Source organism: Dipodomys merriami, unplaced genomic scaffold, assembly GCF_024711535.1.
Source record: "Dipodomys merriami isolate MVZ:Mamm:240054 unplaced genomic scaffold, mDipMer1.0.p SCAF_128, whole genome shotgun sequence".
NCBI lineage: Eukaryota > Metazoa > Chordata > Mammalia > Rodentia > Heteromyidae > Dipodomys > Dipodomys merriami.
Window position 1 is genome coordinate 1,466,255 of NW_027202582.1, and position 20,634 is coordinate 1,486,888.

General features: G+C 55.2%; 1 protein-coding gene across 3 annotated transcripts; it reads right to left on the reverse strand.

Annotated features, from left to right (window-relative positions):
- Positions 1 to 3,809: 3,809 nt before the first annotated feature.
- On the reverse strand, positions 3,810 to 20,404 carry LOC138824275 (mitogen-activated protein kinase kinase kinase kinase 2). Of its 3 annotated transcripts, none has more exons than XM_070018039.1 (32): positions 20,296 to 20,404; positions 20,128 to 20,185; positions 19,821 to 19,911; positions 19,675 to 19,739; positions 19,295 to 19,350; positions 18,945 to 18,992; positions 18,818 to 18,860; positions 18,368 to 18,440; positions 18,145 to 18,276; positions 18,007 to 18,069; positions 17,673 to 17,754; positions 17,484 to 17,591; positions 16,784 to 16,862; positions 16,585 to 16,643; positions 15,766 to 15,809; positions 15,623 to 15,661; positions 15,497 to 15,530; positions 15,324 to 15,426; positions 15,153 to 15,217; positions 15,032 to 15,073; positions 14,843 to 14,927; positions 14,693 to 14,772; positions 14,549 to 14,609; positions 14,353 to 14,470; positions 9,057 to 9,115; positions 8,875 to 8,978; positions 8,612 to 8,789; positions 7,075 to 7,143; positions 6,849 to 6,935; positions 6,531 to 6,601; positions 6,389 to 6,444; positions 3,810 to 6,299 (listed from the first exon to the last, which is right to left on the reverse strand). In XM_070018039.1, the coding sequence occupies exons 1-32, from the start codon at positions 20,389 to 20,391 to the stop codon at positions 6,212 to 6,214; spliced, it is 2,436 nt and encodes an 811-aa protein (XP_069874140.1). In that variant the 5' UTR covers positions 20,392 to 20,404; the 3' UTR covers positions 3,810 to 6,211. The 3 variants fall into 3 exon arrangements, with proteins under 3 accessions (XP_069874140.1, XP_069874139.1, XP_069874141.1); XM_070018038.1 differs by having other exon boundaries at positions 15,153 to 15,241; XM_070018040.1 differs by lacking the exon at positions 18,945 to 18,992 and having other exon boundaries at positions 15,153 to 15,241; positions 18,818 to 18,833.
- Between the last annotated feature and the right edge of the window lie 230 nt (positions 20,405 to 20,634).

Sequence of the window (20,634 nt, forward strand, 5' to 3'; positions counted from 1 at the left end):
TTGGGGTCCTGCTCACCTGGGCCAACCTTAGCCATCCACCAGCTATTAAGGAATTCATTTCATTTTGCAGCTTCAGTTTTTTTGTAGAATACAGGCACTGATTCCGTGAACCTGCAGAGCACAGTTGAGCCATACCTCCAAGTCTGTTTTTTGCTGTCTATTTTGGAGATAGCGTCTCATGAACTTCAGAGATCCTCTGGATCCCAGCCTCCTAGGATTACCGGCATGAGCCACAGTTGAATTTAATAGCCAGAATTACAGACACCTCTGATTTTATAGAAGGGTGTCTTAGTAGAGAAAATATCTGGTCTTTTATCTCACATTCCTGGCACAGAGCATCAAACACTTGGAATTTCCTGAGTGGTTTAAGTGTGCTTAATTATTCACAATGAACTTCTTTAGACTAACAAAAGTGACTTGTGCTGGCTGCTAGTGGCTTTCAGCTGTGATCCTGGCCGAGATCAGAAGGATCAAAGTTCTGAAGTCAAACCAGTCATAAAGCTTTCAAGACCCCATCTCAACAGAAAAAGCTGGAGGTTGGTGGCATACACCTATCATCCAAGCTAAGGCAGGAAGCATGAATATGACCCAGGTCTGGGCTACCCTGACAAAAGATATCCCAAAACAAAATTCTATTTAAAAGAAAAAAAAAATGAAGCTCACGTCTATAATCCTCCTCAGGAGGCTGAGCTCTGACAATGGCAGTTCAAAGCCAGCCCAGGCAGGAAAGTCCATGACACTCTTATCTCCAATAAACCACCTGAAAGCCAGAAGTGGCGCTGCAGCTCAAGTGGTAGAGCTATCACCTTGAGCTGAAGAGCTGAAGGACAGTGCCCAGGCCCAGAGTTCAAGCCCACAACCTAAGGGGGGTAGGGGAGAGACAGAACTGGGCCTTCAAACAGTATCAGAATGGGACTGGTCGCCAGAAATCAACTATCTTTCAGCTGGGAAGGGAAGAGGGGTGGGATATCAGTCACATGGCCATTGAGTTATCCAATCCTGACTCTAGACATGGGGGTTAGTAGACACTTTGAACAAGAGGTTCAGAGAGCTTCCTGGCTGGAGAAGCTGTGGATGTGCCAGGAGGGTGGTGCACCCTTCCTCCGCAAGAACATGGATCTCCAGCCCTTGCTGCCCTGTTATACTTTCTAAGAAAGTGCTGCCAGGCACCCGTGGCTCACACCTGTAATCCTAGCTACTCAGGAGGCTGAGGTCTGAGGATCATGGTTCAAAGCCAACCTGGGAAGGAAAGTGTGAGACTCTTATCTCCACTAAACCACTAGGAAACTGGAAGTGGCGCTGTGGCTCAAGTGGTAGAGTGCTTGTCTTGAGCTGAAGAGTGCAGGGACAGTGCCCAGGCCCGGAGTTCAAGCCCTACAACCCACAAAAAAAGAAAGTAGTAACCGTAAGTGTGTATGGCACTCTCCTGAGTTCTGTATGTCATTCTGATAAATTATTGAACTTGAATGGAGTCACAGAGTTCCCACATATTTTAGGTAATGACAGTTTTTTTTGGGGGGGGGGTAGTGGAGCTTGAACTCCGGCCTAGGCACTGTCCCTCAGCTCTTCAGCTCAAGGCTAGTGCTCTACCACTTGAGCCACAGCACTACTTCTGATTTTCTGGTGGTTTATTGGAAATAAAAGTCTCAAGTAGGCCTGGGAAGGTGGCTCAGTGGTAGAGTGCTTGCCTTGCATACATGAGGCCCTGGGTTCGATTCCTCAGCACCACATAAGCAGAAAAAAGTCGGAAGTAGTGTTGTGGCTCAAGTGGTAGAGCGCTAGCCTTGAGCTGAAGAGGGACAGCGCCCAAGGCCAGAGTACAGGCATAACAACCGACCAAAAAAAATTTTTTTTCTTGCCTGGGCTGGCTTTGAACCACAATCCTCAGATGTCAGCCTCCTGAGTAGCTAGGATTACAGGCGTAAGCCACCAGTGCCTGGCTCAGATTTTTTTTTTTAACTGGTCTGGGGGCTTGAACTCTCTGAGCTGCTTTGTGCTCAAAGATAGTCTTCTACCACTTTAGCCACAGTGCCACTTCCAGCTTTTTTTAGTAGTTTATTGCAGATAAGAGTCTCATAGGAACTTTTCTGCCTGGGTTGTCTTCGAACCACAATCCTCAGATCTCAGCCTCCTAAGTAGCTAGGATTAGATGTGAACCAACAGCACCTGGCTACTTTGACAGAATTTCAGGGAGCCTGGAGATGAGTGACTGGTGGCTGAGTTCTTGACCTGTGACTCTGTTAACTCCGGGTAGTGGAGCTCAAAATTATTTAAACACAAAACTTCAGAAATAAAGCTCTAGGGGCTGGAAAGGTGGCTTAGTGGTAGAGTGCTTGCCTTGCATGCATGAGGCCCTGGGTTTGATTCCTCAGCACCACATAAGCAAAAAGAAAAAAGCCAGAAGTGGCGCTGTGGCTCAAGTGGTAGAGCACTAGCCTTGAGCTGAAGAGCTGAGGGACAGGGCCCAGGCCCAAAAAAAACAACCGGACCACCCCCCCAAAAAAGAAAAACATATAAAACTCTAATGCTGTGTATAAATATAAATAAGCTTAAAATGGCCCACCATTGTGAATTGTGTAATGCACTAGTTACCATCTGAATTGAATCAACTTGTGGGACACCAAATTGGTCTCAGCTAATTGTAGAAATGCAAAGGGCAAGTTTCTAGCCCCTTCCTGAAGTCTTTTGTGTGTGTGTGCTAGTACTGGAGCTTGAACTTGGCCTGGATAGTGTTGTTTAGCTTTTTCCCTCAAGTCTTGTGTTCTATTTCTTGAGCTACACCTCTATTTCCGCGTTTTTTGGTTGCTAATTAGAGATAAAAGTCTCACAGAGGCCAGGTGCCTATAGCTCATGCCTATAATCCTGGCCACTCAGGAGGCTGATCTGAGGATTACAGTTCTGAGCCAGCCCAGGAGATTTTTATTTCCAATAAATTATCAAAAAAGCTTGAAGTGGGCTGTGGCTGAATAGAGCACTAGCCTTGGGCAAAAGCAGCTCAGGGACAGTGTCCAGGCCCTGAGTTCAAGCAAAACACAAAGGATCTAAGGTATATTAAAATTTGGGAAACAGGTTGGAACTGTAGATTACTTGCCAAGCACTTGCCTGACTTGGTGTGAGGCCCCTGGATTCTATCCCCTCTGCCTAGGAGCTCCCTAGTTTCTGCGTCCTCAAGAAAGTAAACGGGGAAAGCATTTTTACAATAAGAAATATATATTTAAAAAAAAAAGTAAACAGGAAAGAGAAAACCAGTGTCAGCCAAGATCCTCTTTGGGAATCGCCAAGTCCTGCAGGTTGGGAGATGTTCCTTTCTTCCTGACTCATCTGTATAGTTGTAGTAAGTACATTAAGCAGCACTTTCTGTCCTGCCAACAGCAAAGGCCGTAGCATAGGTAGAGGGAACCAGGCTTCTTGGCTCAGGATCTCTCTCTCTCTCTCTCTCTCTCTCTCACACACACACACACACCTCTATCTGGGGAAAATTGGCTGTCCCAGGCTGACCCCCCAGTTCATGCTCATGCTCATTCCTCCCCACAGTGAATGTGCCTCCTGTGCTCTTAGAGAAATGTGATGAGCATCATCAGGGTTCTCTGCTAACCATCTCCACAGGTGTGCTGCAGGTGTGACCATTTCCTGAACACCCGAGATGCCTGTGTCCTTTCTTCATCCACAGAACAACTTAAAGATGTCCTGCCTGCCCCATTCCACCCACAGAGGGTGAGTTGTCAGTGGCTGTCATGCCAAATGCATCCACCTCTGATCCAGCAGGGCCACTGCCGGGATACACACAAAACAGCACTGGGTAAGAATGGTTATCGCAGCATCGCTTTTAATATCGCAGTGGTAGAAACAATTAGCTTTTCCATCCAGAGGGATCTAGTTACGGTGCATTAACATGAGTTATGGGAGCCAGATACAGCTGGACCACTGCGAGTTATAAAACAACAAAGGACAACACTGATCAAGAAAAAAAAATCTCCAGGCATATTTTAAAAGAGCAAAGTTGGCATTATATGTGGAATATGTATATACCCAAGTGTATAGAAAATATATTGAGCTGGGCGCTGTTGGCTCACGCCTGTAATCCTAGCTACTCAAGAGGCTGAGATCTGAGGATTGTGGTTCAAAGCCAGCCCAGGCAGGAAAGTCTGAGACTCTTATCTCCAATAAACCACTCAGAAAACCAGAAGTGGTGCTGTGGCTCAAGTGGTACAGCGCTAGCCTTGAGCTGAAGAGCTGAGGGACAGTGCCCAGGCCCAGAGTTCAAGCCCCAGACCGACAAAAAAAAAGAAAAGAAAATACATTTAAATACTTTAAATTTGCATAAATAGTGCTAGAAGGGCTCAAAAGTAACTGGGACACATGGGTAACTGGGGGAATAAGAGGGAAACTTTAAAATACTTTATTTAATATTTGAGACAAAGTCTTGCTATGTGACCAAGGCTGGCCTGGACCTCCTGCCTTGCCTCTGCTTCCTGAGTGCTGGGATTACAGGCATGTCCTACCACATCCAACTCATTCTGTCTTTTGTATTTCAAAATATGTACCTCAAGCAAGGACTATCTATAAACAAATATATAAATAAACTTGAATTTTAGTCTCAGTATACATTCCCTGCTCTCTTACCTTCTCTTTGGCTTATGCCTGCCTTTGCTGGCAGAAAACTTGTCAGAGGCCCTTCCTTTCACACACATCTCCAACCCCCCTTTGGCACATTACACCTCCAAGCCCCTCCCTCTTCAGGTGGGATCTAAGGCCTCCAGGGTTTACCACAAGGTGGCGCTGTCTACTGTTGTTGTGGTAATGGCCACAGACCTAACCCAGGACAACTGGAGTCAGGGTGTCCTGGCCTCTCCTAGGCGCTCACCTCTCCACCCTTGCCTCCAGCATTCTTCCAAGAAATCTGGAAAACGGGGAAGGAAGGAAGTCGCCAGGTAGCCCTATCACCTCCCTCTTAATTTGGCCCTCAGAGCTTGGAAAGTGCCTCTCCCCTTGGGTCTCACTGGGTACACCGGATGTGTCTCCTCCCCTATTCTATCTAGCTCTTCATTTCAGCCAAGAAACACTTGTCACTAGAAACAGCGCAGCCAGGACTCATCAGGTGGGTGGGAAGGGGTCAATGATACCTGTGTCTATTCATAAGAGCTGTCATCTGCCCTCCCACCAGCCATAGGAAAGGTCGTCTTAAACATCAGCATGCTGATGGGCCAGGCAGAGTCTCGAACCTTTGCTCCCGGAGCTTCCAGCCTCCCTGGCCTGGCCCTGCCTGTACACCCCCCTTTCCATCAGGGTCAGCTCCCTCCCTGTCTTGGTTGTCCTCCCCTGTCCAAAGGCTGTGGTCAAGAACAGGCAGTCAGTGCCTGAGGCTGTAGGGCTCCTGACTGGGGTTCTGGGCCTTTCTGCTCAGGGGCTGTGGGAGAAGGGCAAGGTAAAGCCCAACCTGAGCATGGGCTCCCACGATAATGGGTCCTCTTGAGGGCGCATCTGCATCTTGGTCATGACCAAGGAGCCCTTCGGGGTCTCATACACACTCAGCCATCTCCTCTCCTAGCCTGTCAAGTGCACTGCACTGCTGGGCACCTGTAAGGGGCGCTGCGGGAGGCAGGAGCCAGCAAGCAGCTGCTAGTCATGGAACAGGTTAGATCACAGAGCTGCTGGCAGGGACACAGGTCAGGTCCTGCAGCGCAAGAGTTCCCTAGATGATCTCTTTGTTCTGGGTGTCCCTACTGCATGGTCCTTCGGGGTGCTGAACAACAGAGCTCCAAAACTGCAAAGTGGAGGGCTGCCAGGAAGATACTAGGAACACCAAGCACCCTCAGATAGGGAGGAGGGCCAGGCGGCGGGGGCGGGGCCAGCTCCTCAGCCCACAGGGACCGGTGGGATAAGACCAGCCAGCTTTCATACCAATATAGTTCTCTTTTAAATACACGTTCCCCAGGACGGAGCCAGGGGCAGGCTCTTAGCAGAAAGTGGGAATGTGAAACAAAATGGAATGGATTGGCAGGATGGCCCCCACTGTGCCAGTGTGGGGGTCCCCACACTAGGGAGGTGGTGGCAGTTCCTTGGGGTCCAGTTATTGCTAAAGGGGGGGAGGTGCCCTCCCCTTGAGGGACATCCCCCACACACTGGTCAGGATTATTTCTGCCCTCCAGCCCTAGCAGAGTGGGGGGCTCAGGCTCTTCCGCGCTTTGCCCAGAGGGGCAGGAAGGACGGCTCAGTAGCTGCTCTGGTGGCCGGTGAGGATGTAGAGGTTGCTGTGTGCCCCCGGGTTGTCTGTGGGAATGCTCTCCAGTATGATGTCTCTAGTGAGGGAAGAGGGGCACCTGGTGAGCAAGGCAGGAGGCGCAAGGCATGCTGGTCCACTTCTGACCGCAGGGACGCCACCACCTACCTGTGGGCCCCTAGTACTCGGAAGATCCTCGTCTCATCCGTGATCTCTTGTGTCACCTGGAAGACAAGGGGTACTGAGATCACTCCAGCAGGTGTCCTCTCCAAAGACACGAGGGCTGTGGGGGTGGCCCGGCCCAACTCACCTCATTGGTGTCCAGGCTGCGGCCCTGCATGCCATGGCTCCAGAAGGCCAGCACGCTGTCCTGCAGGCACACTGCAGGGGGGAGGGGGCTGGCTCTACCTGCCCAGCTCCACCCACTGAGGCAGGGAGCCAGCCGTCCCCCCCTCCCCCAGAACCCACTTCTGGCCTCAGGGGTCCTAACTGTGGATGACCAGGATGGCTCCCCAGAAGGGCTGGAGGCGCTCTTCTTGCCCTCCATCCAGCTCCTGCCCCCTGGGCCACCTTGTATTATACTCTGAGCTAGGAGGGCACCCCTGCACCCCACCTCTGGCTCACTTACCCACGGTCTCTATGGGGAAGTCGAAGGTCAGCTCAGGGGCCAGTGTGGCTGTGGGTTCACCCTGCAGGTTGACGATCCTCACGCAGCCTACAGAGGAATGGAGCTGGTGTTTGTGTGTTTGGGGGGAGACAGAGTGGCTCCCTCCTAGGAGGGCAGATCCCTGCCCCCACCCCCACCCCCAGCCCTACTCCCCGTGTGCTTCTGCACGGATCACAGAGGTACTCACGTTCAAAGCTGACCAGCACTGTGTCCCTGTCCACCTGGATCACCTGTTGTGCAGAGCCTGGAATCCCCTCTGTGGGCAGAGAAAAGGGGACCAGACCTGACTGAGCCCCCAAGATATGGGGCATCTATGGGACACACAACCACTTTCAGCCATCTCACACTGAACCCTACCAGGAAACTCAAGAGAGGGGGAAGAATTCCTGAGGGCCTGGCGGGACACATCTTCCAGGGAGGTGTGAGTGGGCTCCACTCCTCCCTTGTCAGCCTCGGTTCCTCACGAGTGACCCAGGCATAGCAATACACAGCCGGGAGACTCAAGAATGAAATTCTGCCAGCTGCTGGTGGCTCACGCCTGCAATCCTAGCTAGTCAGGAGGCTGAGTGAGATCTGAGGATCGTGTTTCAAAGCCAGCTAGGGCAGGAAAGTGCTTGAGACTCCAATAAACCACTAGAAAACCGAAAGTGTCACTGTGGCTCAAGTGGTAGAGCTCTATCCTTGAGCAAAAACGCTCAGGGGGAGCACTTAGGCCCTGAGAATGAGCACCACAAAAACGCTCAGGGGGAGCACGTAGGCCCTGAGAATGAGCACCACAAAAACGCTCAGGGGGAGCACTTAGGCCCTGAGAATGAGCACCAACAAAACAAAACAAATCCCTCTTGTGAGCAAGGCTATCATACTGCCAGGCCTGAGCACTGGCAGCCAGAGTTTTCTTGGCTGTCAGCTGTTTGGTACAATAACTTTTTCTTTTTTTTTTTTTTTTTTTGGGTCTGGTCGTGGGGCCTGAACTCTGGGCCTGGGCGCTGTCCCTCAGCTCTTCAGCTCAAGGCTAGCGCTCCACCACTTGAGCCACAGCACCACTTCCGGCTTTTTTTCCTTTTGCTTATGTGGTGCTGAGGAATCGAACCCAGGGCCTCAGGCATGCAAGGCAAGCGCTCTACCACTGAGCCACCTTCCCAGCCCCTACAATAACTTTTTCTGTGTGTGTGTGTGTGTGTGTGTGTGTGTGTGTGTGTACGCGCATACATATATGCACATGCATACTAATATCAGGGCTTGAACTCAGGGCTTTACACTTTTAGCTTTTTTGACTGACGCTGGTGTTCAACCATATGAGCCATGCCTCCAGTTCTGGCTTTTTGCTAGTTAACTAGTGCTAAGACTCAGATTTATCTGCCTAGGTGGCTGGCTTTGAGCCACAATCGTCAGACCTCAGCCTCCTAAATTGCTAGGATTACAAGCATGAACCACTGGTGCCCAGCTCCTTTCTCACTGTAGCTGGCCTTCAACTCCTAGACTTAAGCGATCCTCCTTGCCTCAGCCTCCCCAGTAAACTGGGACTCTAGGCTGCACCACCATGCCACGCTTAGTCTTGGAGATCTTTCCAACTAAAGCGAGGCAGAGTTCTAAACCCACTCTGATGTCCTTGGGCTCCAAGGTCTCTGGGGAGCCGTGGCTTGTGATTCCCAGCCCCTAACTCCCGCCTCTGTCTCCCTTATCTGCTTGCCAACCAACCCCCCCAACCCAGTCTCCCTGATTACCAGGGGGGATGAGGATGTCAGGCGTCAGGCCGGCCTCCAGGGGCAGGACGTGGAACAGGACGCGGCAGCCAGGCCCCTCGGGTCCCTCAGCACCCACACACACCTGCGGCAGCTCCTTTCCGTCTAGCACCAGCGGCTCCAGCATCCCAGCTGGGCTGGGCAGGGGGCTGGAGAAGTTCTAGAGGGGGAGCCGGGTAGTCGGGGTACTCGGGTCTCTGCTGCTTGCCTTGAGACTCCCTGGGCTTCTCCCACCACCCCCTCACCTTCAGCAGCAGAAACTTCTGCAGGGGCTCGTACCACTGCAGCAGGAGCATGCTGGCGGGCAGGGCAGCCAGCAGGAAGGTGCCACCGGTGTAGGGGTTCCTCACTGAGGGAGAGACAGATGGTGGGCAGGGAGCTCAGCCTGCGCCCCACCCTGCTGGGGCCCCACTCGGCCAGCTCTTACCCACACGGCACTGCAGGCAGCCTTTGGTGTCTGGAATCTTGGTGGACAGGGCAAAGCGCCTGGAGGGGTGATAAACGGGGGCGGGGGGTGGGGAGTTGGGGAGCCGTCGACAGCCAGAGCCCTGTAGGGTGGCCATCTTTATCTGGCACACTAGCACGGCAACACCCCATCCCTGCGGCCACCTTGCAGCTCTCCAGCCTGGAGTCCACAGAGTCACACCCAGGGCCCTCATGGCCTTGTGCAAGTCACTTCCCCCATCCATGCCTCAATTTCCTTATCTGCAGAATGTGGGTAATGCTAGTGGCCACTTCCTGGGCCGCAGACAGGATGATACAAGTTCCTACGGGGAGAAACGTGCGCCTGGTAACTTTACTTTTCCACTTGCTTTGAGTTCTAGGAGCCCAGAGCCGGTGGCCCACACCTGTAATCCTAACTGCTCAGGAGGCTGAAACCTGAGGATCCTGATTTGAAGTCAGTCTGAGCAGACAAATCCAGGCCAGTCTTGGGGCTTGAACTGAGGGCCCAAGCACTGTCCCTGAGCTTCTTTTTTTGGGGTCTGGTTGTGGGGCCTGAACTCTGGGCCTGGGTGCTGTCCCTCAGCTCTTCAGCTCAAGGCTAGCGCTCTACCACTTGAGCCACAGCGCCATCTCCGGCTTTTTTCTTATTTGGTGCTGGGGAATCGAACCCAGGGCCTCATGCATTGCAAGGCAAGCGCTCTATCACTGAGCCACCTTCCCAGCCCTCCCTGAGCTTCTTTTGCTCAAGGCTAGCACTCTACCACTTGAGCCACAGAGCCACTTTTTTTCTGTGTCTGTGGTACTGAGGAATCGAACCCAGGGCTTCATGTATGCTAGGCAAGCACTCGGCCACTAAGCCACCTTCCCAGTCCTCTAGGAAGACTCTTATCTCTAGAAGTGGAGCTGTACCTTAAGCAGCAGAGCTCTAGTTTTGAGTGAAAAAGCTAAGCAAGAGTGAAAGGCCCTGAGTTCAAGCTCCTGTATCAACACACAAAAACAACACAAAACAAAAGCAATTCTTTTTTTTGTTTTGTTTGTGCTGGTTGTGGGGCCTGAACTCTGGGCCTGGGCGCTGTCCCTCAGCTCTTCAGCTCAAGGCTAGAGCTCTACCACTTGAGCCACAGCGCCACTTCTGGCTTTTTCAGTTTATGTGGTGCTGAGGATTTGAACCCAGGGCCTCATGCGTGCAAGACCAGCACTCTACTACTGAGCCACCTTCCCAGGCCCAAAAGCAATTCTTTTGTGGGCAAAGCCATGTGAAGGAGAGTGGCAGGAGTGGAGTCGGGCTCTGGATTGCTGGGCTGCGCTGGCCCATTTCACAGATGCACCCATAGGCCCTGGGGGAAGAAAGGCTTCAGACAGCAACCATTTGCCCTCCATCACTGCTCTGGTGGGGGCTACAGGCCTGCAGGGCCAGGGGGTGGGTGGCTTCGATGATGGGGAGCATGCAGTATACTCTAGGGAACAGGGGCATGTGCTGGTGTGGACACTGCAGTGACTCAGGCTCTGTCTGTACTTCTGCCAAGACGGGCCCCTGGGAGGAAGCCGGCGTCTGCCCCTCTCTGCCCTCTGCCCTCCTTCTTCCTCTCGCTGTCCTCCCAGCTGGCCTTTGGGAAGGACAGTGGCATACATTCTGGCATGTAGCTTTGTATTTGGTTCTTCCTCTTGAGTAATTCATGTTTTCTCTTCTTTATGTGCAACGTGGACCTTGTGATTCTGACCTTCCAGACACGGGCCCCAGGCTAGGCTGCAGTGCCTCACCAGGGTCTCAGTGGGCCAGCTTCCTGCAGGCCCAGGGCCCAAGAAGGCTGGATAGGGGATGAAGCTCAGGAAGCCCAGAGGACAGTGGACACCAGGTGCAGTGCTGCCCTGGGCCTGGACCGCCTACCCTCCCTGCAGGTCCCCTGCTGCATGCCCCACCTCTACATCTGGTCATGGCATCTGAACCCAGAGCCAGCCCTCTCCTTGGAGCTTCTACCCCCTCTGGCTGTAATGGATGGAGTTCTCCTTAGCATGGCACATTCAAAAAGTATCTTGGAAGCCAGGCGCTGGTGACTCACACCTGTAATCCTAGCTATTCAGGAGACTGAGATGTGAAGATTGCAGTTAGAAGCCAGCCCAGGCAGGAAAGCCCATGAGACTCTTATCTCCAATTAACCACCAAAACACCAGGTATGAAGCTGTGGCTCAAGTGGAAGAGTGCTAGCTTCAAGCAAAAAATGAAGGAACAGTCAGGTGCCGGTGGCTCACGCCTGTAATCCTAGCTGTTCAGCAGGCTATGATCTGAGGATCGTGGTTCAAAGCCTCAAAGCCAGCCCGGGCAGGGAAGTCCATGAAACTCTAATTGCCAATAAACCACTCAGAAATATCAGAAGCAGTGCTACGGCTCGAGTGGTAGAGTGCTAAGCTTTGAGCTGAAGAGCTCAGGGACAGTGCGCAGGCCCTGAATTCAAGCCCCAGAGCTAACCAGCATAGCTAGCACACACACGCACGCATGCACGCACGCACGCGCGAGCATCTTAAGCCGAGCACTGATGGCTCATATTTGTATCTTAGTTACTTAAGATGCTGAAATCTGGAGGATCTAGAGTTTGAGGCCCTGAGTTTAAATCCTGGGATTAGCAAAAACATAAAAACCAAGAAAAAAAAACAAAACAAAAAAACCCCACAGCCAGGCACTGGTGGCTCACACTTGTAATCCTAGCTACTCAGGAAGCTGAGAGCTGATGATCAAGGTTCAAAGCCCGCCCAGGCAAGAAAGTCTAGAGACTCTCATCTCCAAGTAACCCCCAGAAAACCGTAAATGGCACGTGGCTCAAAAAGTGCCACTGGGTGCCCTGAGCAAAAAACAGCTCAGGGACGGCTCCCAGGGCCTGAGTTCAAGCCCATCACCACAAAAAAAAAAAAAAAAAAAAATGTATCTTGGGCTTGCATCTTTGTACAGCACTTGCCTGGCAAGCATAGGCCCTGTGTGTGCCAGAATTAGGGTTTCAGCTCAGGGCCTGGGCACTGTCCCTTAGTTTTTTCCGTTGGTATTTTTTTTTTTCTCAAGGCTAGATGTCTACCACTTCAGCCGCACCTCCATTGACTTTTTTGGTAGTTTATTGTAGTCTCACAGGATTTCCTGCCTGGGCCGGCTTTGAACCTCACTCCTCAGCTCTCAGCCTCCTAAGTGTCTAGGTTCACAGATGTGAGCCACAGGCATCTGGCGCAAAAACACACGTCAATGCAAATTGAATTCAGCTCCTCCTGGCTCTTGTTCCACCTCTAACTGATGACAGCTCCATCCTTCCTAAAGCCGGGGCAGGGCCCTGGTCAGCCCCACCACGCCCTTCTCCCCTCTACTGCCTATCATCAGGAAATCCTGCTGGCTCCACTGGCAAAACAGTACCAGAACTGGACCGGTTTGCATTTCCTCCATTGCTACCCCAGCCCTCGTGCACACTGCTTCCCACCCCAGCACTGCAGTACCTCCTCACTTCCACCCTCGCCCCGTCGCTGGTGATCTCAGTGTGGGTCACTCCTCGGCAGTGCCCGCCCCACTCTCTCTGCCCTCTGAGTTAAAGCTGAAGGCCTCCTCAGTTATCTCCCTCTCACTCCATCTGATCCACCACACTGGCTTCATTGCTGTTCCTCAAGTAGACCGAGCTGACTTTCGGTCCCAGGGCCTTTGCACTGGCCCAGCCTTCTGCCCAATGGCCTTCCCCACATATCTACAGGATTAGTCTTTTGTTTTTCTGCTGCACTGCTGGGGACAGAACCCCAGGCTTTACATACAACAGCCAAGAGCTCTGCCACGGAGGTACAGTACCCCAGCTCTCTATTGCCCAAAACAGCACTTTCTCAGCAAAGCCTTCCTGAGCACCTGTTCAACGCCACCCTTGATGTCCCAGTGGCTGGATGATCTCTTGAGCCATCAGCCACCAAATAGTTTCCCTGACCCAGCTCCACACTGCCTGCCTCCCTCCACAAGCAACAGATGCCATGACAAGGGCCAGAGTTCATCTGTGCCCCGGGACTCTGCTAGGAGCCTTCTGAGCACTGTCGTCATCAGCTGAATGACTAAGTGCTCTCTCCAACATGGCCCATGCCTCACAAACCCAGGACACACTCAGGGTTACTCTGTCCCCTAACCTTGTCAGTCCACTCTAAATGCCCCCCAGGCTGGCCCACGGGCCCTGCTCCTTTCCCAGTTCACCTTCCATTGTCCACCACAACTCATTAGCATGTACCTCTGCCTCTTTCTATAAGAGGGCTGAGACGTTCTCCTGCCCAGGGCAGGCCTAGATATCTTATCTCCCAGCCCCAGTGATTGGCTGGAGAGTGAGGCGGCACCTCAGCGGGGCCAATGAGAAGTGGCCTGAAACCTCTGTGGGAATGATTTGGGAATGGAGGTTCTAGATCCATGGGGTTGGGACTACAGGTAGCCCCATCTGTTCTGTCCTTTGAGAAGAAAGTCTGTTAAACCCAGAGATGCAGGCCAGTTCCTACTAGTGCTACCTGCACCTGGATCCAACTGAGCCTGAAGCTAAGCCTACTCCGGAACCTTCAGCTACATTAAACACTAAACTCACTTCTGTGCTTAAACCAATGAGTTGTTTTGTTTTGCTTTTGACTGCGTCTTTTTAGGTCGCCCCGGCTGGCCTAGAACTTCAGATCCTCCTGCCTCAGCCTGGGATGACAGGCCTATGGCACCACTCCTAGCTCTTGGCCAGTCAGTTGAAATCACCTTCAACAGGAAGAATCCTGACTGGCACTCAGATCGATCTTTTAAAAACGCTGATGGTGCAGCAGTGGCAGCAGCAGCAGCAGCAGCAACAGAAGAGCTCTGCCTCCTGGGCAGCTTCCTCGGCCTCAGCCAAATACCATGGAGGTCCTGGACTGTTTCACACACATCTCTGCTCTTTCCTCTGCCCAGAAACTATGTGTTCTCAGACTCTGATCTCTCTCCACTCTGCAGCCTCTGTCCCCCAAGGATCTCCCAGCAGGCCCACCTCAGCATCAGGTGGGGACAGGGACTGTCTTGCAAAGGGAGTCATCTCCCTTGATTCTCCAACATAGAATTTCGTGACATGTTATGCCCAGCATCGCCCAGGGCTGAGCTACCGGCTATCAGGAAGCCCAATAGCTGCGGCTGGTGAGGAGGTGGCTAGCACCTGTACTGACCAATAGGATCCTGGGGCTCCGGGAGGATAAGGGACCAGCTGATACATCAAAGATCCCAACAGTCTCTGCCCAGAGCCCCTGCCCTCCAGTTCAGTGCAACCCGCAACCCCTACCTGGGGATGATGCGCTGGGTGAGGCGGTTCGTGGGGATGGAGAGCGGCGCCTGGTGCTGTAGTCTCCGTTGCTCAAACAGACCCGGAAGGTCATGTGCCCAGATGTGTGTGGATTTCCCTGCCATGAGCAAGGCACACGCCGGGGCTTAGGGGGAAGTTCAGGGCACCTGGGCTCAGCAGCTGCCCAGCCCCCTACCTGAGAGTGACAGCAGCACATTGTTGACGCAGTAGAGCCAGGAGCAGCGGTGGGAGATCAGCTAGGGGGCGAAGTGACAGGCGTTTGGCAGGCGTGCAGCCTCCCTGAGCCTCTGCCCCACCCCCCCAAGGCCAGAAGCCTCACCTTCTCCAGAGTGTCCTCGTGCAGCTCGTGCAGGTTGAGCGTGTAGATGCCCTCCTCAGCTCCCACCACCAAGAACTGGTCTGAAGGTGTGAGCACAGGGTCAGAGATCAGTGGCACACGGGGAGGGGGGTGGGTCCTCCTCTGGCCTACCTCGAGTGACAGGGTGGACCCAGGTGACGGCAGCGTGGATCTGAAGGGGACAGCCATTGAAGACTTTGGAAAAGCAGGCGCCCATCTGTGGAGGAAGCGAGGGGCTGAGGGGGGGCCGGGGGCAGCAGTGAGCGGGCAGGTTAGGAGAGCAGCTGAGCAGGACACACACACACACAGGTGAACACTTACGTGCACCTTGGGGGTTGGGGGAAGCCCATGGCAGGATGACCTCTGGGAGGGAAGGAAGGAGTTAGGGCCAAGGTGACCTCATCGCCCAGTGCCCACAGCCCCTCCTCCTCGTGGCCCTCACCTCAGGATCTTCCCGCTGCTTCATGGTGGCCCAGGCGGTGGGCAGCACTGAGGGGCTGCCAGGGCCTGGGGGACATGGGGGCAGGGTTCCTGCAGGTATATAAGCCGCACGGTGACTTTCAGCCCTGGCCCCATCCCAGGCTCCTCCTGGCCTCCCAAATCTGAGGCTCACCTGGGGAGCTCGAGAGATCCTCCTTGGCTGGCTCCGCAGGGGAGGGCCCCAAGAAAGGGGCGCGTTTGATGGTGCCCATGGCATCATCGGGGGAGTCCAGTTCCTGGGAAGAGGGCTGGGCTGTTAGACGGCCCTGTCACCTGTGTGTACATCCCCCCTCCCAGCTACAGCACCTGGAGGTCCGAGGCTGGCCTGATGGTCAGGCTCCTGCGGGAGACAAAGCAGTGGACAACCGCTATGAAATGGGATTGGCTCCCGGGCCTAGAATCCCCGCCCCTCCCAGAGTCCCCGCCCCTCACCTTTCCTCAAGCGCCTCCTGGACGGACTGCAGCAGGCTCCTGTGTGACAGGGGGGAAAGGTCAGAGGTCAGCCTCACTACAGGACTTCCCCCTGGCCCCCTCCCCCCCCACAATCCACCCTGCAGCTTTCCTCCCTCACTTACCCACTCAGCTCCTCCTTTCCCAATAGCGTCCACTCTTCCTCCCACTGGAGGAAACCAAGGCAGAGAGACAAGGAAGGAGGCAAAGAGCAAAAACTGTGAGAGGTCAATAAAAGTTGCAGGAAAGCCACTGTGACAGCCACGAGTGTAATCAGGACACTCAGGAGAAGGCTCAGGCAGGAAGTTCATGAGTTCCAGGCTAGCCTGGGTCATAGAACCTGACTTTATCACTGAACAAAACTAAACAAAAACGAGGTACTGGTGCCACATGCATGTAATCCTAGCTATACAGAAGGCAAGATGGCAGAAGAGAGGACAGACAGGAAGATGGACAATGCACTAGTAACACCAGAGTGTAGGTCAGACCTATGCTGACAGAGCCAATTTTGTGCATGTAGCTGTACTGGTACTGGAGGCTTGAATCAGGGTGCTGTCCCTGAGATTTTTTTGCTCAATGCTGGGACTGCACCACTTGAGCCATATCTCCACTTCTGGTTTTTTGGTGGCTAACTGGATTTTCCTGCCTGAGCTGGCTTGGAATTGAGAACCTCCTATCTCAGCTTCCTGAATAGCTAGGATTGTAAGAATGAGCTACCAGCACCTATTTTTTTTTTTCTTCCTTGTGGTACTGGGGATTGAACCCAAGGCCTCATGCTTGCTCTACCACTTGAGCCATACCTCCCCACTAGCCCTAGGCCCATCTTCTAAGTCGCGGTCTAAAGGAAACTGGCCCACAATGGAGCCATTAGTCTGAAAGCAATCTCTTACATCAGAGACCCACCCCCACCCCACTCCCCACCCCTGGCCCACCACAGCCCTCACCGGCTCATTGATTGGGTCGGTTTCCTTCCTGCGAGGAGCGCCAAATTTCACCTGGTGAACTGGGAGGCCCAGAGTACAGGGTTAGGGGGCTGGCATCTCAGGACTGACCCCGCCTCCCCCCACAACGTACACACACTGAGACCCTGGTATACACACAGCACACACCCTAATCCACGGGCAAAGAAGTCAGAAGACTCACACTGGATCTCGGAGGGGGTCCTCTCGGCCACACCAGGCTGGCCCCGGGAGTGAATGGTGTCTGGAAACATGTCGTAAGTCTAAGAAGGAAAAGCAGTGCACTGGCACCCAGCGCCCATCTCCTGCCAGGAATTCTGCGAGGGCACACACATGGGGTGTTCTGTTTTTGGGAAAACCCTCTGAGGTCACCGTGAGATTAAAATGGGCACCCTCATGTCACAGATGGGAGAACTGGCACAGAGAGGCTATGTGCCTTGCCAAAAATCACACCGAAAGCAAGATGGCTCAGTCATGGCCCCGGGTCAGCCTGGGCTCAAGAGTGGGAACCTATCACAGGAGAAGCAAGACCCAGCCCAGGGAAGATTCCTAATAGGCAAGCTCTCTGTGCTGGAATTACTGTGACTTTAAGCTCACACCTGTAATCCTAGCTACTCTGAGATCTGAGGATTGCAGTTCAAAGCCAGCCAAGGCAGGAAAATCTGTGAGACTCATCTCCAATTAACCAACAAGAAGTTGGGAATGAAACTGGGGCCCAAGTGGTAGAGAGCCAGCCTTGAATGAAAAAGCTAAAGGACAGAGCCCAGGTCCTGGGGGTTAAGAGGGGGACAGACCTTGACCAATATCTCCTTTGGGATCCTTCCAACCAGATCAGGTCAAGGCCTTGTTCCCGGCCCCGCCCTTCCCCACCGCTCCCTGCTTACCTCTAGCTCACAGTCTTCAGGGGAGGGGGTTCCCAGGTGGGGGTCACTGGCTTTGTCCAGGAGCTGAGTGAGGAGGGCCCGAGGGAGCTGCTGGGTTGTGAAAGGGTGCTGGAGGAATGAGGGGTGCTCAGGTTAGCCTTGTTCTCCAGACATTAGTGCATTGAGCCCCAGGCCCGCCCTGTCTCCCACCTGTAGAAGCCTCTCAGCTGTTGGCCTCTTCTTGGGGTTCTTGGTCAGTGCCAGCTTGAGGAAGTGATGGAAATTCTGGGTCCTGTGGGTACAAGAACCCCCACCCAGCAGGAGGTTAGGCCCCATGCAGGGCATCCTGCTGATCATTCCATCCCTGCTCCAGAAGCTTCCAGAACCCAGCAGGGCCTACCCAGCAAGGAACAATCAGGGCAAGACAGTTACTGCCCATGGCTCCATCACCAGCCATCTGCCCTGCTCTCCTGTCCACACCAGGTCCCGCACCCTGGGGAGTCAGATTGTCCAAGCACGGGAAGGGGGAGGGGAGGGGCCTCACCAGCGCGTCTTGTCCCTCAGCTTGGGTGGCTGGAAGCTGCTCTTTGACATGAGCATCAAGGCCCTGGGGGAGGGTGTGAGGTTAGGGGTGAAGGGTCAGCAGGGCAAGTAGCCAGCAAGGGGCATGGCCTAGGCTGACCTCATGGGGTGCAGATGGAATAGTGGTGGCTGTAGCTCGCCCAGCTCAATGGCAGTGATGCCCAGGGCCCACACGTCACACAGCTCGTTGTAGCCACCCTTGCGTTCCACGGCAGCCACCTCAGGCGCCATCCTAGAAGTGGGGGGGGGAGGGGTGTCACATGTGCGGCTGGCCAGGAGCCCCACTTGTGGCCCCTCCTCCTCTTTCCAGGCCCCAGCCTCACCAGTATGGAGTCCCAATGAAAGATTTCCTCTTGGCCACAGATGCTGTCAGCTCCCCAGATACCCCAAAGTCAGCTGCAGGAACAAGAGCAGCTCTCACCAGATCTGTGGCTCTGCTCACCTCCCCCATCACTCCGGGGCCTCAGGCTCAGGATGCACCTGGAAAGGCTCAGATGGGCAGGTGGCCAGGCCCAGACACAGCTGCCACTGGCCCCTTTCCTGCAAGGGGTCAACCAGCCTCTATCCCTGACTCAGTGCCTTGGTCCCACGCCAGGATGCCATCCAGGCCCAACCACAGCTAGCTACCAGCGGTAAGGGACTATGCCACAGTTCCTACATGGGGAAACTGAGGCCAGCGGAGTAAAGTGACTAATCCCAGGGCACCAGGCACTCTCTAGAGCTTCTGGGCTGCCACAGAACCCTAGGTACTGAGTGTGTCCCTAGGTACTGACCCAGCTTGACATCGCCCTGGAGAGTGAGGAGAAGGTTAGCTCCCTGTGAAAATGGAGGAGAGATTCAGTGTGCCGCCCCAGAGCCTCCAGCACCCTCACCCTTCGCCCTTAGCCGGCCCCTACCTACCTTGATGTCTCGGTGGATCTTCCCTAGAGAATGCAGATGGTGAAGCCCCTGAGGACACAGAGGAGTCCCTGAGGGCAGCCACCTGGCACACATCCTCTCACTGAACCCCTTCTCGGAGTAGGGCCCCCCACCCAGGCCACTTCTTCCTCCCCTCTCCCCAAACAGGAAGTGACTGAGCCAAGAGGGAAATGGGCTGCTTCCGGCAACAGGGATGGGGCCCCTTCCCCTCTAGGACCCAGAGCCCCTTGGGCCAGTCCTGTCTGGAGCACTGGCTTCACCCCACTGGTCAGCTGGGGTCTGGACCCACAGCTCCTGGGGAGCTAGAGAGAGTCTTAAATGGGCCCAGCTACCTTCAGTGCCTCCCGGCAGACGTAGGCAATCTGCCTTTCCTCCAGGGGCCCAGTGGCTGAAACAGAAAGGGTGAGGGCTGGCATGGAGCGGGGCTGAGAGATACGGGAACCCTCCCTGATACCCTAGGTGTGTGTGAGGGGGTGCAGCAGGGACTTCTAAGGGAAAGGGGTGTTAGATACATCCCTCTCCTGCTTAGGATGGAATTCGGAACCCAGAGAAAGACAGCTATCACTCAAGGTCACACAGCCAGTTAGGAATAGAAAGAAGCCCAAGTCCAGCCGGGCCTGTCCCCGGCTGCTGCCACCCACGTTGGGCTAGGGGGAAAGGCTACAGCCCTCGGAGGGCCTCCCCCCCCCGCCCTCCGGGGGGGCCCCCGCACCGTGGTAAATCTCCTGTAGGGACCCCCCTCCGCAGAACTCCATGCAGATCCACAGGCGGTCGTTCCTGGGGAGGAGACACAGGGCTGGGGTGGGCGCGCAGGCCGCGCGGGGGCTGCGCGGGGACAGGCGGGCAGGGCAGCCTCACCTGAGGTAGCTGCCGATGTAGGCCACCACGTTGGGGTGGCGGCATTCACGCAGGATGGTGATTTCCTGCTGGAGGGAGCTGATGTCGTCCCCTGAGGAGCACGAGGGGACACAGAGGGGGCGGCTGACTCAGTGGCCCAGCTGCAAAATGGGCCTCGGGCGCCTCCCTCCAGACCGGACAGGTGGACAGGTGGCCGGCGGGGCCGCGGGGGCAGGAGGGGGGTCTTGGAAACGTCCACTCTGCGCCCGCACCGAGCCCGCGCCCGCCCGCGCTGCGCTCCGACGCAGAGGCCCCGCCCGGCCCTCACCTGGGTCCAGCTTGACGATCTTCACCGCGGCCAGCTCGGAGGTGGCGGTGTCGCGGGCCTGCGGGGCGGGGGGCGAAGGGGTGAGGCGGGGGCGGGGCGGCGCCTCCCGCGCGGCCGGGCGCGGCCCCCTCCTCCCGGCTCCGCGCGCGTCCCGCCGGCCCGGCGCACCTTGTAGACGTCGCCATAGGTCCCGGCCCCCACGCGCTGCAGCAGCTCGAAGCGATCCCGCGGATCCTGCAGCGACACGTCCCGCAGCAGCGCCATGGCCCGGCGCCGGGCGGGCCGGCCGGCAGGCGCGAGCTGCGGAGCCGGCGCGGGGCGGCGCGGGGCGGGGCGGGCGCCGAGGCCGCGAGGGCGGGGCCGGGGCCCTGGGGCGGGGCGGGGCCGCCCCGCCGCGCCGCCGCCGGGCCGGGAGGAGGCGCCCGCGGGAGCCGCCCCGCCGTCCGCGCCCGCGCCACAGGTGGGCGCGCCGGGGCGGGGCGGGGCCGCCCCCTCCCACGCACCCCC